Genomic DNA, 16,111 nt, shown 5'->3' with positions numbered 1-16,111 from the left:
AAGGGTCAGCTAGGATTTGCTGACCTTGTGTTTTTGTGTTTAGTCACTCAGTCATGTCCAACTCTTTGTGACCCCATGGACTGTATCCAGCTGGGGTCCTCTGTCCATGGAATTTTCCAGAGAAGACTACTAGAGCAGGTTACCATTTCCTACTCCAGGGATCTTCCCGACCCAGGATCGAACCCATGTCTCCTGCATTGGCAGACAGATTCTTACCACTGTGCCACCTGGGAAGCCCCTGCTGACTTATCTGGATCATAAATTCCATTGCCCTCAAAAAAAAAAAGGAAACCCACACTCCGTCACACCTTGACTTGAGTCTTGGTAGTGACATTTTAATGGCTTTCACTGGTGGTAGCGACAGCAACAGGAAAAGGGGGAGAGTTAGCTCCGCCCCCGGAGGAGAGAGAACTCAGGCTCGCAGCGGGGCATCTTGTATCCAGTGGGTCTAGCCGTCCTCTTCCCATTGGACCGAAGCCAAGAAGGTACGGATTTCCATGGGATGCAGCGTGATGGTGGCGGAGACCAGACGGGAAGGAGAAGGATGGGGTGTGGGGCCTGGGGAGGTGGAGGGGAGAAGTGAGGGATGCAGACTTCCTCCGCCTTAACATCCTCTGTGCGCCCTCCCCTGAACACAAACATACCGCCTTAAATCTTTCCCCAGGCCCTCACTCCCAGACCCTTCAACTGTTTCCCAGAGCCTAGATACCACCCCCAGATGCTCAAATCTTTCCCCAGTGTCTGGGCACTGTCCTCACACCCACAAGTCCCACCCCCAAGGACCGTCAACCCACATCACTCCCTTACCTAAATCTGAACACCGACTGACTCAGACCCTCCAAGCTCTATACCTGGACCTGGTCAACATTCTCGCACCTCCCACACTGCCTCCCACCCTCCCATCCCCGCTCCGGGCAGGCTCCTACCCGTGTCTGTTGTCCACTGGAGCCTGGAGGCGTAGGCCAGGAGCTGGTTGGCCGCCAGCGTGGTCTCCCGCAGGTGGGTGATGGTGAAGGCGGAGAACAAGTTCTGCGGGCAGTGAAGGGGCCCGGATGAGTTGAGACAAAGCGGGGTTCCCCCTCCCTCCTCTCCCCAGTCGCCTTCCCACCTCTGTCCTCACCGTCAAGTCCAGGGTCACCGGGGAGCTCAAGTTGCGGCCCGAGTCCTCCCCTACCGCGAACTGGTGCTCTAAGCGCAGCAGCAGTGTCTCCCGGCCCCAGCGGGCCAATGTGAGCAGACGTACTGAGGGTGGCAGCTCCCGGCGGAGCCCTGAGAACTGAAGGAAAGCGCGGGGCGGGGCGGGGCTGAGCTGAGCTGGGAGGGGCGGGGCTGAGGCTTCAGGAGGCGGAGATTCAGCGCAGAGGGGCGGGCCTTGGCCGCGCTCAGGAGGCGGGGCTCAGCCAGGACTGGGAAGACTGAGCCAATGAGGGGACCGGGCGGTGCCGGGTTAGCGGCAGAACGGTTCTCTTCCCTGACAGTTAGGACTGGGCTGAAGCCGGGAGAGAGACGTTGTTGGAGAAAGTGAGTGTGTGAGAGGGTTGGGCCGAGACTGCCGGGGTGACCGCGCTGAGCTAAGCGAACATGATTCACTTATGTCCTCCCCAGGACGAGTAGGAACTGGCGAGGTAGGTCTCAGTTAAACCTAGAAAAACCCGCCCTCAACCCCGCCCCTCCCTCCGCAGGCTTCCTTAGGGTCCTCTTTCTGCCAGCCCCGCAGCTCCTCACCTGCGTGCGTGGGGCTCTCTCGAGGCGATACCGCGCCCCGCCACCTGGAGCCAGCACCAGCTGCGGGGCCAGGACCTCCATCTCCGCCTGTAACCGGTGGCTGGCGGCCGCAGTCCCCTTCTTATCCAACAGCACGAGGTGACGTCCTCGCACCCAAAGCCCCGACCCCTCCCTGTTCAGCGGCTCCCCAACTCCGCGTGCATCGTCCTTCAGCAGCCTTCGGTGCACCTGCGGGGACAGTGACCGAGAGAGAGTGAGAGTTCCTGTAGCCAATTTCTGGCCCGGAAACCGGGTGAAAGTATGTGGGGATTTCAAGGGGAAAAAAAAGAATATTGGGGGGAACAGATGAGGACGAAGGGAACGTAGGGGATCCCACGTAAACGTGGGGATCCGACCTAACGACGGGCTAGGGCAGAGGGCGGTAAGGATCTAATGGGGGCAGGCATAGGGCAAATCAGGGCCTGGAGGGGAGGTCTGGGTAGGGATTGGATAAAAGCACGTAGGGAATGTCTCACAGAGGAATGGAGAGTTCAGCTTAGCGGGGACCAAAAACAGAGGGGTGCACCTAGCAAAAGAAACTGGCTTCAAGGTGCTGTAGAGGGCAGGAAGGGAACTGGTGGAAGGACCCTGACTTAGATGGGGGCTCAGGCCACTAACCATGAGTTCCAAGGAGCCATCTGTCAGGCTACTGCCCCCCTGGGACCGGTCAGTCAGCACAGTCAGCTGCATGATCCCATCCTGGGGGGTAAAGGGTGAGTGAGGGGCTGCACTGCTGGCCAGCCCCGGCTCCCAGGCAGGCCCCACAGGGACGGTGGAGACTGCTGAGGACAGTTGGGAGATGTCAAGAACAGGTGAACTCCACTCTGTAAAGGGGTGTCAGGAAGAAGTGGGGAGCAGGGTGGGGGATGGGTACCGTGATGTAAATGCGGCTGTTGACTGGATAGTAATTTCCAGCCACGGGTTCAGTCTGGTTCAGCTTCCAGGTAGGTCTATAATCCCGCCTGGGGTGGGGTGGGATTTGATCAGGCCTGGAGTCTGGCTCCCCTCCCCCCACTCACCCACTCCTCCTTCATCCTCTCCCTCCCACAGTCATTAGGATCAGCAGATGCCCCCTCACCGCCCTGGGCCCCAGCATACCACAGACCACCCCTCGATGCCCCCAGTCTCTCCACCTCCTCTCCAGGATCTCCCGGCCATTGCTGTCAGTGTAGAAGAGTCCACCTGTCGCCAATCCAGTGTCAAAGCGACTGATGACCTCCTTCCCCCAGCCGTCTCTATACCCGATGGGATGGCAAGGTGGTGAGCTTCACTTTAACCTCACTTTGCCCTTCCCCCAGCCCCTAACCCCGCTCACCCCACAGGTATTGGCCCCACTGTCCACTCCAGCTCCAGGTGCCGTTGTCTGGGATACAGGCGAATCACCTGGGAACACCAGGCTGAGAAGTTCTGGTGTACTTCCTGCACCAAGGATGCCTGTGGGCACATGGGAGTGGGAGCAGGTGTAAGCGTGCACCTGAGCAGAGGTGAGCCCTGCAAATGTCCACCCCAGCTGTGAAGATCACAAAGGCCTACGTCAGGGTCAACCCCACTAATAGCTTTGGAGCCCGACCCACCTTCCCTACCTGCCTAGGTATGATGCCCACACTTTATACTTCAGTCATTGCCATGTAAGTTTTTTTTGAGTTTGGCATACATTCTTGCTGCCCGTGCATGTGTGCTAAGTCGTTTCAGTTGTATATAAACTCTTTGCGACCCTACGGACTATAGCCCACTAGGCTCCTCTATCCATGGCATTCTCTAGGCAAGAATACTGGAGTGGGTAGCCATGCCCTCCTCCAGGGGATCTTCCCAACCCAGGGATCAAACCCACATCTCTTACGTTTCCTGCATTGGCAGGTGGGTTCTTTACCACTAGTGCCACCTGGGAAGCCCCACCATTACCCTATCTCCCCTCCTTAGAGTAGGATTTGCACATGGCTTCCTGGAATAGACTGTATTTTTCAGTCCTCCCTGAGGCTTGCAGTAGCTGTGTGACCATGTTTGCCTACTGGAAACTGATCAAAGTGTTACGAACAAACTTCCTTGCCCCTTCCTCTCTTCCACTGGCTCAAATGTAAATATGATGGCTGGAGCTTGAGCAGCCATCTTAGGCCATGGAGTGGAAGGTGAATGTACAGAAGGCAGAGCAGTAAGTTAGAAAGGAGGACTTTGCTGGCAGTTCAGAGGTTAAGACTCCGTACTTCCGCTGCAGGGGGCACAGGTTCAATCTCTGGTTGGGGAACTAATATCCCACATGCCATGTGCAGCTCAACAAAAATAATAAAAAATAAGATAGAAGGGACCTAGATGATTATTGGATCATCCCACCTGCCTAGACTTTCTATTAGATGAAAAGAAACTTCCATCTTGTTTTAGGCATGGTCTCAACCAAAATAATAAAAAATAAGATAGAAGGGACCTAGATGATTATTGGATCATCCCACCTGCCTAGACTTTCTATTAGATGAAAAGAAACTTCCATCTTGTTTTAGGCATGGTTATTTGAGTAACTGTTACAACAGGCAAAACTGTATCCTAACACAGTGACCCAGGTATGCGGGTATTCACTCATATGAGACTTGCCATCACCTGCCCCACTCCCTCCCTAAGAGGAAACATCAGTGAGATGCTTCAGGAAACCTGCAAGCATGAGCCCCTGATTCCAACTAGATGCACCCTCAGATATCCATTCTAAGTGAGAATCACCCAAGCCCTATCCAAGAGTGAACCCTCAAATCACCCTAGATAAAATCCCTTCCTATCACAGATCCCTGATGAAATTTTCAGGCAGTTACACCTGACTCTGCACATTCAGGGGCCAAACAGGAACAGCCTACCACCAGTTTCAAAGCTAAGTACAATCTTGATCCCCACGACAGATGTGAAATGCCTTTCTACAGGCCTCCATGGCATAACTGTCACACAACCAGCTATGACTATCAACCCTGTGTGAAAATCCTCAAGTATTCCCCTCTGCTCTTAGCCTTCTTATCTATTGGAGATGTAAATCCTCCCCACCACCCCTCATAAGGCACATTACCCTCCACATGCACCCCACCCCACACACCCTGTCCCCAAGTGCCCACTCTTGGCCCCCTGACCTTCACAAGGTGGGTCTGAGCCCAGCGGCTCACGAACAGTGGTTTGTTCTGGTTGGGTCTGAAGATGTAGGCGCCGGAGGCCTGGGAGCTTAGATTGTTACCTGTACTGGCGTTGTACCTGGGGCCAGGGCAGGTGAGAGTCAGACAAGAGACCTCGGCTCTGCTCACACCACGCCCCCCCCCCCCCCAACCTCGTGGTCCTCTCTCACCAATAGAAGGCTTGGCGAACAGGCAGCAAGAGATTCTGCTCCAGGTTCTCCAACTCCATCAAGAGCCCTGTGTCAGGGTCAAACCTAGCCCGGAGGTACTGGGCAGAAAAGGGTGGACAGGCATTAATGACCATCACTTCAGCTAATGGCTCTTCCCAGAGCTCAGGAGCAAACACTGGTGTTGGGCAGGAAGGATCACGTTTCTGAAATGCTCAATTAAAGACTGCAAAGTGGGAATTCCCTGGCAGACGGATGATTTAGACTCCCAGCTCGCATGGTAGAGGGAGAGTGTTCAATCCCGGGTGGGGAAAATAAGATCCACCCACCCTTCCCTCCTCTCTCTCTCTCATTCTGCATCACTGTTAGCAAATTCTAACAGCTCCATTTTCTACCTTATCCTTAATCTGACCACTTCTCTCTGCCTCCATGGCCTTTCCTTCCCCATCTGCTTGGGACCCAGGCTGCTTGTGCAACTGAAAGAGGAACCACAAGGCCAGGACCCAAGATTTTTAGGGCCCATGGAAATGTATAAATCTCAGTTTCTTTTAGGATCAGAAGAAAACTTGAATGAAGTAATAATGAATACATCAGGTCAAAGTCTCATGGTTACTATTCATATTCATACTATCATGAAATATAATTTTTAGCATTTTTCTATGGAAGGAGGGACCCACAAAGGCTAATGCTAGGACCTACAACAGCCTTAATGCAACCGTTTCTCCTGTGATTCCTTCACAGCAAAAGAGTTCTCCCCTCTGCCGGCCCTTAAGGCCCACACGATCTGACTTGTCACCTCCCCCCATCCCCAACACCTGGCTTCAGTCACAATGAGTGTTCCCTGAACACCCAACACCCTTCCAATTGAGGGTGCTCCCTGCCTGCCTGGATCTCTCTTACCCCAAATGGCCACACAGCTACCTCCTCCATGTCTCTGACATGCCTCACTGAATTTGCAAACCCCTACCTCCATCAGCTCTGACATTTCTATCAAATGTCACCCAAGGGTCCTCATAAGAGCCCCAAGAGAGGACACTGAGAACATACAATGGAGGCCTGATGACACGAGGCCATAAACTTCAGACCCACTGACCCACAGTCTGTGTGGCTTACTGCCACGTCTCAAAACTCACCCAGAAATGGAACGGGGTCTGAATAGGGTCTCACCTCATTCTGGATGACCAAGTCACGGGACCAGGACTTCTGAGGGCTTTGGTCAGGCATCCGGGATACTGAGTAGATGCTGAAGCCCAGGGCAGGCACTAAGGCTGAGAAAAGCAGCTCCTGACTGTCTGAGCTGGGAATGGTCACCACCTCAGGTAAGGGAGGAAGGAAACCAAGTCAAGAAGCTGGGAGGACATGCATGAAGCCACACCACACAAACATGAGGAGGTTAAGGAGTCACAACTGTCAGGCAGGGTGGGAGTATCAGAAATGCTGAGTTAAAGATTGCAAAGAGGGAATTCCCTGGCAGTCCAGTGGTTAGACTCCACATCCACTGCAGGGGACACGAGGTTGATCCCTGGTGGGGGAACTAAGATCTTGCCAGGTGCATGGCCAAAAAAAAGAGAAAAAGATTCCAAGATTCAGAAGGTGGGAAATCTACTAGGAGAGTGGACCTACTGTAGGAGGTGGGAGAAGTGAGGGAGTAAGTGTGGAAAGAGACTCTTGAGACAGGAGAAGGAGGGAAAAACAGATTCTGGAGGGAAGAAGTGGTTAGGAGGGAGAGGTCCTCAGGATGAGGAGAATATTCATAAACAGGAAATTTTTTCACAGGGAGATATTCACAAGGGGGAGATACTCGTAGGCAAGGGGGGTGGGGGGGAAATGTTCCCAAGGGGGTATGATTTAAAGGGGCAGAGGGGAAAAGTATTTAGAGGAAGAGACAGTAATGGGCAGATGATATTCATGGAGGAGGAGATATCCTTGAAAGGGAGGGGTCCGTGGGAGAAGACATCCGTGGAGGGAGATAATCTCAGGGGAAATGTCCATGGGGGTAAAGGAGAAATGCCCAAGGCAGGAGGTTTCCAAGGGGGTAGGTATTCATCAAGTGTGCTATACAGGAAGAAATATTTGTGGAAATGGGCTCACATCGCTGGGCACAGTTTTGCCACTGGGGTCCCTCACGAGGTAGACGTGTTTGCTGACAGGTAGCCGCACCATCCAGTCCACTTTCCGCCCTAGGGGGTTATAAACGATCACCTGGAACTGGGGTGGGATGTTCAGAGCAGACACGGGTCACAACAGGCCTTCTGCAAACCCACCCACGTGTGCAGCAAGGTCCCTGGGTGAGTCAAGCCTCCAAGTGGTGCATTGGTCCCTGTCCGCCCCCAGCTTCACTGAGCCCTCAAATATCTTGCCCCCGAGTGCTCAGTAACCAGCTGAGCCCATAAGCCCCTCCTCCTTTTCACCCGGCCCAGAGGTTTCTCTGGTTCTCGTTCTACCCACCACCCACGGGATCTGCCCCCGGCCCCGCCTCTCCCGCTCCAGGCCGGCTCACTCTCTCTGCTGTCTGGGTGAGCGGACAAATGCTGATGTTGAGCTTGCGACAAAAAGCGAAGTCCTCCTTCAAGCCGCTGAGATGCGCCAGCGCATTGCTCATGAGAACCTGGCGAGGCGTGTGAAGCAAAAGGTCCACCCTGGACGCCCCTGCCGTTCTCCTCGCGATCCCGCTCTCAGCCCCGCCCCTGCCTCTCTCAGTCCCTCCTTCCACAAGCCCCGCCCCACGAGCCCTTCTGGCGGCCACTCGGTTGGTTTTTCGACCACGCCCCTTCCTAGGTCCGCCCCCACCCTACCCCGTTTCCAGGCCTTCCCTTCCTGTCTCCGCCTCCCCCAGGCTCCACCCTCGCACCTGACAAGGCCTCCAGCCTTCTGAAAGCTGGCGGGCATAATCGTCAGCCACGTGCTGCCGGGAGGTACCACTGACTGCATCGTGGTGCTGGAGCACCGCCATTGCCTCATCTGTAGGCAGACGGTGAGCCTGAGTGAGGTCTCCGCAGGACTCTCGGCCCAGACCCCAAGGACACGCGAAAAGTCTTGCGCGGGCAGGCTGGGTTCTTAAAGGCTTCAAGCAAGGGGCAGCAGAGGTCCGGAGTCCAGCTTAGTCCCACCCTGCTGTCCCCTCGCCCGCCGGACACCTACTGAGGGGTGCACTGTCCCCGGAGCCATAGGGTCCCACGTTGGCTGCCGGACCCGCCAGCGCCTCCAGCTGGTTGCACACCTGTGGAGCAGGTGGTATATTGGGGCACCAGTCCTGTCAGGACCCCTGGGCCAGCCCCTGGAGCCTGGCGTCCACCTACCTGCAGGAAATTATAGCTGAGGCGCTCGTAGCGTTTGAGGGCAGGCCGGCTGGAAAAGTAACCGGTCCAGAACATGTGGGGGCCATCAGCGTAGGGGAAGAAGTCATCCTTTTTCACTGACCTGCAGCAGCAGAGACACTGGGGGCAGGGCCACGACGCACAGGGCATGCCAACCCCCCGAGGCTCCCCAGTCCCCCCAAATACCAGTTGAGTTTGGCCTTGTTCAGCTCCCAGAGGTAACAGGCCGGAGTGGAGTAGAGAACATTGACGCGGCTCCCGTTGGCCTGTTGCTGAGGGGAGGTGTGCCTATGTGAGCCCTCAGGAGCCCTTCCCGGGTGGGCCACAGGTGTGCACATGCACACAAACACAGGCACACACATTCATGCATCCAGTTGGTTCAAAGTTTCTCTCTTTTTTTAAATACACAGTTAGAGTACAAGCCAATGGCTAAGTGTGAAAATGAATATTGGCCGAAGCTAATTACCAGCCTGGCCTGGAAAGAAATTCAGGGATGCAAGAATAAACCTGAGATTTTACTAAACTTTCAATAATTCCAATTTTATTACTTAAAACTTGCATGGAGAAATGAAATATATGACATTCTAGGGGAGGAATAATAATTTATCAGCACTGCAAGATTATTGCCAAATGACACAACTGTTATAATGAATGAAGGCTCACTTTCAACTGAGGGAGGTAGAGGAACAAGGTGACCTCCATGAGTTAAAGGATGTTTGTTCTGCTCAAGTTGTGTCCCCAGTGCCTTGTACCCAGTAGGTGCTCAGTAAACACTTGAATGACCTAGAGAACATTATACTTAGTGAAGTAAGTCAGAGAAAGACAGATACCATATGATATCACTTATATGTGGACTCTAAAAAATAATACAAGGGAATCTATATAGAAAACAGCCTTAAAGGTATAGAAAACAAATTTATGTTTACCTAACAGGAAAGGAAGGGGGGAAGGGATAAACTAGGAGTATGGGATTATCAGATACAAACTATACATACAATAGATAAGCAACAAGGATTTACTGTATTTAGTGTCTTATAATAACCTATAGCAGAAAATAATCTGAAACAATATATAGATATAACTGAATCATTCTGCTGTATACGTGAAGCTAACACAATATTGTAAATCAATATGTGCTTGCTAAGTCACTTCACTCATGTCCAACTCTTTCTGATCCTATGGACTGTAGCACACCAGGCTCCTCTGTCCATGGGATTCTCTGAGCAAGAATACTAGAGTGGGTTGCCATGTCCTCCTCCAAGGGATCTTCCCGACCCAGGTATAGAACCCATGTCTCTTACGTCTCCTGCATTGGCAGGTGGATTCTTTACCACTAGCCTGCCACCTGGGAAGCCCTGTAAATCAACTACACTTCAATTTAAAAAATAAACATTTGAGTGAATGAGGGAAATGCACAGGACTTCATGACTTTATATGCAAACACATTTCTATTAGCACGTCGCTGAACAAACACTCATATACACATTTACACACAACGTTCACTCAACAAAGAATGCCTTAATATGCTCAAGACTGTGGACACAATCTATAACCAGCAGCCAGCCCTGCCCTCATGGAATTCATGGCCAAGGGCAGAGGAGAGAGACTGGTCAGTTGACTACATTCAGTCTAGATGTAACATCACAGATATTTGTGGGCACTCCTGTGAGCCCAGAGGAAAAAGCAAGCTCTCCAGCTAGGGCCTAGTGAAGGCTTCCTGGAGAAAAAGACATTGCAACTGGTGTCTCAAAGAAGAAACAGAAGTTTTTCAGCCCCAGGTAAGAATAATAAACAATCCTAACACTTATTATTTACCTGGCGCTGTTCTATTGGTCTATGCAAGCTCATCAAACTTTCATCATAACTACTGTATGTAAAATAGATAACTAATAAGGACCTGCTGTATAGCACAGGGAACTCTACTCAATACTCTGTAGGGACCTATATGGGAAAAGAATCTAAAACAGAGTGGATATACTGCTACTCCCTCTATTCTGCCTTTGACTTTAGTTCCTTATTGCTTCTCTCTCTGACTCTATGAAAGAAACTGGCATCCAGCCCTTGACAAGGTTATTTCGAGACATTCGTCTGCCATCTTCTCAGTCCGACGGCTTTCTGAATAAAGCTGTATTCCTTGCCTCAAAAATAAAAGAATTTTAAAATGTGGATATGTATATGTAAAACTGATTCACTTTGCTGTATACCTGAAATTAACACAACATTATAAATCAACTCTACTCCAATAAAAAATTTTTTAAAAAGAAAATAGCCCTATCAGGTGGGAACCACCACTGTGCCCATTTCCTAGATAAGAAAATTGAAGCACTGAGTGCCGAAAAACATTACTCAAGGTCACAGAGTCAGGAAGTGGAAAAACCAGGCTTTGAACAAAGGAACTTCATCTCCAGTAATGAAGATGTTAATGAAGTGTGTGAACGAGTAAGCAGGAGAAAAACCAAGTATGACACTATGAACTCCTGGTAGCTAGGAACATAGGTATTTGCAGGAGGAAGTGGTCAAGATGTTGAAAGCTCCTCAGAGACCAGGGGCTTGGGGAGGACTGGGAAATGTCATCTGGAAGGCCTTTGGCGACATAGCTGAGAACTGTTTTTGGTGAAACAGCAGTGCAGCGGGTGGTAAAAAGTGAAGACATTAAAGATGGTGCCAGTAGACAATTCTGGGGATGGAAGTGGTGGGACAGGGGAGATGAGGTTCTGTGCTAACGGGAGAGGGACTGCGTGCCCACACTGCCACAGGCCATTTACAGGGGCCACAACAACACCTCCTTGGTAGGCAGAATAATGGCCACCCAAAGATGTCCACGTCCTGCTCCCCAGAACCTGTGACTGTTAGGTTACACGGTAAAAGGGAATTAAAACTGCAGAATTAAGGCTGTTAATCAGCTGACTTTAAAACATTATCCTGGATTATCTAGTGGGCCCAATGTAATCACAAAGTTATCTTAAAGTGGAAGAGGGAGGATAAAGAAGTAAGAGTGAGAAAAAAAGATATAACAGAGGCAGACAGCTGCTACCTTGCTGGCTTTGAAGATGGAGGAGGATGCCGTGAACCAAGGAATGTGGACAGCCTCTAGAAGCTGGATGAGGCAAGGAGACTTTCCCCTAGAGCTTCCAGAAGAACACAGCCCTGCTGACATCTTGATTTTAGCCCAGTGAGACCCATGTCAGACTTGTGACCTACAGAATTGTAAGGTAATATGCTTGCTGTTGTTTTAAGCCATTAAGTTTGTGATAGCTTATTAAAATATAAAAAACTAAGATACCACCTATAGATAATGTATGTGACCCAAGGCCCTGGGATACAAATACAGGTGCCCACGGGGCAGGCACACTCACCTGGGCATTGACCAACTGGATGAGCTTGTCAAGATTTTTGAACCACATGTTGGCATTCTCGTACTGGAAGTCTGAGCCCATGGTCATCACAGTGTGTTTGGTACGGTAGAGCTTACCCTGCAAGCAAGATGGGGGTATCCTCAGGCTAGGGTGTCCTGGGCCACCCCTGTGGACAGCTGTGTCTTGGTATATATGTGGTCAAGAATGTGAACACACAGGGCTTCCCTGGTGGCTCAGTGGTAAAGACTCTGCCTGCCAATGCAGGAGACATGGGTTCAATCCCTGATCTGGGAAGAACCCACATGCCTCTGAACAACTAAGCCCTGCACCACAACTATTGAGCCTGTGCTCTAGAGCCTGGGAGCTGCAACTACTGAAGCTCAAGAGCCTTAGAGCCCATGCTCCACAACAACAGAAGCCGCCGAAATGAGAAGCCCAAGTATCACAACTAGAGAGTAGCCCCCACTTGCCGAAACTAGAAAAATGTCCGCACAGGAACGAAGACCCAGAACAGCCAAAAATAAATGAATAAAATTATTTTTTTAAAAATAAAAAGAATGTGAGTGCACAGAAGCATGGGGGGTAGGGGTGGAAGTGTATCACATGGGAGCGGAGGGACACACAGAAAAAGGGCCACAAGCGGTTGAGGAATTCTCTTGGGCCTACCACCCAGACATGGGTACTGAGGTCCTGTGCCATGCTGTCTAGCAAACATGGTGGGGATGTGCTCTGGCGAAGGGGTCCACCTTTCTAATCAGAAATGCACACAAATCCAGGAACAAGGTATGGTCATGGTGAATGGAATTTTACCTTCCCCCAGTGAAGGTGAGGAAATGGTGGGGACTGTCTGGGCCGATGGAAGGGCCCAGTGCGTGTACACTAGAGGCATAGGTTCTGGACACCCGGTTACCTGGTCAGTGGCCAACTTCAGGAAGTGATGGACCAGCTCCTTTGCGTTGTACTCCGGGCTGCGCACGTCCTCCACAAAGGGCTTGTCAGCACACAGCATGTCCCAGCACAGACCTTCTGGCGGGCTGTACATGTTGGGGAGCACACCTGCGGACCACATTAGGCTCAGGGGGTGGTCATGGCCCCTAGACCTACCAGGCCTCACCAGGGATGGATTTCAGAATTTGCCAAGCCCAGTGCAAACTGCAAATGGTGGGCCCATGTTCATAAACTACTAAGAATTTTAAGACAATGATAGCAGACTATAAATCAAGCCCAGGGCCCTTCTGAGCACGGGGGCGGCCCTCTTTCCACTCTGCCACCTTACTGGTGAAGAGGTCGGCGGTGGGAGGCTTCAGGCTGGCGCTGGCCCGCCACACCTGCTCCATCTGCAATGCCGTTTCCCGCACTTTCTTGTCTTGATAATCCAGGCGTCCAAAGAAGAAGCCGTCAAAACCCATCTGGAGATGGGGCAGGATGACGAGCGGGTTGGGAGAACAAGAGAGGGCAGGAGGAGTAAGGGACCAGTCCTCTCATCACCAACCACCAACCTCTCAAGCACAGGGAGAAAAACCAAGTCAAAGACCAGGGAGGCCCTCCAGTTCATTTCAAAGGTTGGGGAAGGTCAGAAGCCCTGCGGGAGCGCCGAGAAAGAGCAAGTCCAACTTTACAACCCACCTCCACCTTCCCCAGGTCTAGGAGCCATTCCCCCTTCCGCAGCTTAGCAAGGGAAGGGGGATGGTCATGGCACAGGTAATGAAGCCGGCTGAAAAACCGCAGGCCCTAACCAGCCACCCAGCTTGGCCAAGAGCCAGGATCAGAACAAACTGGGTGGAATCAGGGGAGGGGGAAGACAGCTGGACAAGGGAGGCCGGGGTGTATGGGGATAGGTGATGAGGTCAACCTAGGCTAGGACAGAGCAGAGCCAAGGCCAGAGCAAAAAAAGAATGGAATTCACAGGTCACCCAAGAGGCAGGGTCTTATAAGCGGCGAGAGGGCCAGGGGTAGGGCCTGGTTCCGGTGAACTTGCAGAAAGGGGCGGGACTTGGATGACAGAGGAGGAGTCAGAAAGAATAAAGGGGCGGGCCCAAGGGATCTGAAAACCTGAGCGAACAGTGAGGCTTGCTCCCGAGAGTGGCCGAATGGGTCGATGTGCCAGGCCACACGGGGGCGCCCGTCGCTGCCGAACGTCTCCTCCAGGAAGCGCAGCCCGAGTGTCATCTGGTCGATGATGGCTCCGTAGTGGGTGGTCGCCTCATCGTTCATCACCCAGCCACCGTTGGCAAACTCTAGGCGTCCTGTGCCGGGAGGGGCAAAGTCCCGAGTCAATTGTCAGGGCCAGGAGTGGGGCCAGGGTTGGTGATGCCAGGGACGAGAAGACCTGCCTAAATGACCAGGCCTGAGAGGAGAAGGGTCAGGGGTCACTCTCAGGCCAGTGTAAGTGAGCTATGGAACAGAAGGCCCCCTTGCACAGCAGGCTTTCTAGAGGATTCACTGGAGGTGGGGTCTTACAGGATGTTTAGGAGTTCTCCAAAAAAGGGAAATTCCAGGCAGGTGCAGCCACATAGAGGCTGCACATGGCATGATAAAATCTCAGAAGCCAGGGTGCTAGAGATAGCAGCTGGGCTGGGCTTCCTCTTTTCACTTCCTGAGGGGAGGCTCACCCTGGCGCACCAGGTCCCGCACGATTTTCTGTGTTGCATTTGTCTGCTGGTGCCACCAACGCGAGAAGAAGGCAATTTCCACATAGATGAAGCGGCGGGTGGGATCCGCCAGCAAGGAAGAGATGACGGAGTCTAGGATGTACTGTACGCCCGCCTGCTGGACGTTATTGTAGACTGTGGGCACAGGGGTCAGGCAATCAGGGATCAGCAAGCCAAGGGAAACATTCTTAGACACAGGAGCCCAAGCTGGGTGTTGCCCCACCCTGATTGTCCAGGCCTGAAAAGGAATTTGAAGGGCTCTGCGGGACCATGGGAGTCCCATGGGTCACTCCCCACCCTCCTCTACTCACTGCCGTAAAAGTACTGGTCCACCGTCTTGAGCCAGCCGACGTCATCGTGTGTGTGAGGCACCAGGTGTACATTCAGCATGTCTGGCTTCACCTTTGGGCATGTCTGCACAGGGACCCCAAACACACCTCACTCTGTCAGTAACCCCAAGGTTAAGAGGCAGGCTGCAGTAGGGAGTTGGGAGGATATAAGGCAAGTTTTGATCTAGAAGCAAGTGACTTAGGTGGGGATGGGCTCCCCCAAGAAGGACACACATAGTTGTGCCATAGATGTACTTCCCAATTGACAGAACTTCTCAGAGCACCTCTCGTGCATGCCCTGAGGAAATACTAGTAGTAGCTAATGTTTATCAATAATTTGTTAATACCAAGCAGCCACCCTGGGACCTGAGGGCAACATTATCTCCGGTTTTCAGATGAGAATACAGAGGATCAGAGAAGTGAAGTGACTTGGCCAAGGTCACACAGCCAGCAAGTGGAGAAGCCAGGTTAGAACTTCAGGCAGCTGACTTCCAACTCTCAACCAGTCCCCATCACACTTACAGCCCGCTCATGTGAATGCTTGCAAAGTCCAGGTAAGCCAACCCACAGAAGCAAGAGACAGACACAGACAGCTCCGTTCTCAGACTAACAAAGCCAGTCTTCTCAGTAACACAAAGCATGAACCAGATCACACTGTCATATTAGCAACCATTCACTGGGCACCCACAAAACAGACCCACCCACACCTCCGGACTCTACTGGAAGCTTCACCATGGCTCCTGTACATTTCCGCTAGCGGGCCGCGCTTACCTTGTATCCCGCCGCCCAAGCGCAGGGCGCCGCTAGGAACAAAATGAAGAGGAAGGAGAGAGGCGGGAGCGGTGGCCGCGGCGCGCGGAAGCTCGTCTGGGATTCTACCGCGCCCCGGCAGCCGCCGGGGCGAACCCCAGAAGGCCGCGCGCCACCAACCATGGCTCTGCAGCCGCCGCCACCTCGGCCTCCGCCTCCCGGGGTTCTCCGGCCAGGCCGAGGCCGGGTAAATGCTCCGCCTCCAGAACCCGACTTGGCCAATGGGCACAGGCGGGGGCGTGCCCGAGGCGTGACCAGGTCCATCACGAGACCAATGCGGTAGCTCTGGGTACAGCTGGGGGCTCTAGCAGCGAAGGCGCTGGCGCGTCACATCCTCAGGGTGCTGCTCTGGCCAGTGAAGCCTTTAGGGTCTTGTGGCCTGTGTGTGACCGGAGTGCCCTATAGTGTCCCCCTCCCCACCACCGACGCATAAGTCTCAGGTTTTCCCGCGGATGCTGAGTTTGCCTTGGAGGTATTGCCTAGGATTCTAGGGTATTCCATCGACCTTCATGGCTACGGTTTGCAAAGGACCTAGCTTGGCTAGGAGCTGAGGTTAATGGGGGCTGTTTTGTCCTAT

The 16,111-nt window shown here is 52.7% G+C and overlaps 1 protein-coding gene across 1 annotated transcript; it reads right to left on the bottom strand.

Annotated features, from left to right (window-relative positions):
* Positions 1-314: 314 nt before the first annotated feature.
* MAN2B1 (mannosidase alpha class 2B member 1) lies at positions 315-15,798 on the bottom strand. Its single transcript, XM_052642895.1, has 24 exons — positions 15,496-15,798; positions 14,707-14,809; positions 14,357-14,530; positions 13,797-13,990; positions 13,021-13,153; positions 12,655-12,800; positions 11,745-11,861; positions 8,575-8,660; positions 8,371-8,491; positions 8,213-8,291; positions 7,923-8,032; positions 7,572-7,679; positions 7,163-7,279; positions 6,239-6,385; positions 5,075-5,172; positions 4,866-4,983; positions 3,080-3,198; positions 2,898-2,999; positions 2,639-2,726; positions 2,383-2,463; positions 1,726-1,953; positions 1,121-1,276; positions 927-1,029; positions 315-558 (listed from the first exon to the last, which is right to left on the bottom strand). The coding sequence occupies exons 1-24, from the start codon at positions 15,796-15,798 to the stop codon at positions 449-451; spliced, it is 3,141 nt and encodes a 1,046-aa protein (XP_052498855.1). The 3' UTR covers positions 315-448.
* Between the last annotated feature and the right edge of the window lie 313 nt (positions 15,799-16,111).

The sequence above is a fragment of the Budorcas taxicolor genome, chromosome 7, assembly GCF_023091745.1.
Source record: "Budorcas taxicolor isolate Tak-1 chromosome 7, Takin1.1, whole genome shotgun sequence".
NCBI lineage: Eukaryota > Metazoa > Chordata > Mammalia > Artiodactyla > Bovidae > Budorcas > Budorcas taxicolor.
Note: the sequence above shows the minus strand (reverse complement) of the source record. Positions and strands in the feature narration are given on the sequence as shown.

Coding starts and splice junctions, on each gene's coding strand:
- MAN2B1 (XM_052642895.1), bottom strand. CDS start 15,798: ATGGACCTGGTCACGCCTCGGGCACGCCCCCGCCTGTGCCCATTGGCC. Junction 8,292..8,370: donor TCAGCTATAATTTCCTGCAG/GTAGGTGGACGC, acceptor CCTGCTCCACAG/GTGTGCAACCAGCTGGAGGC. Junction 7,280..7,571: donor TCACCCAGACAGCAGAGAGA/GTGAGCCGGCCT, acceptor ATCCCACCCCAG/TTCCAGGTGATCGTTTATAA.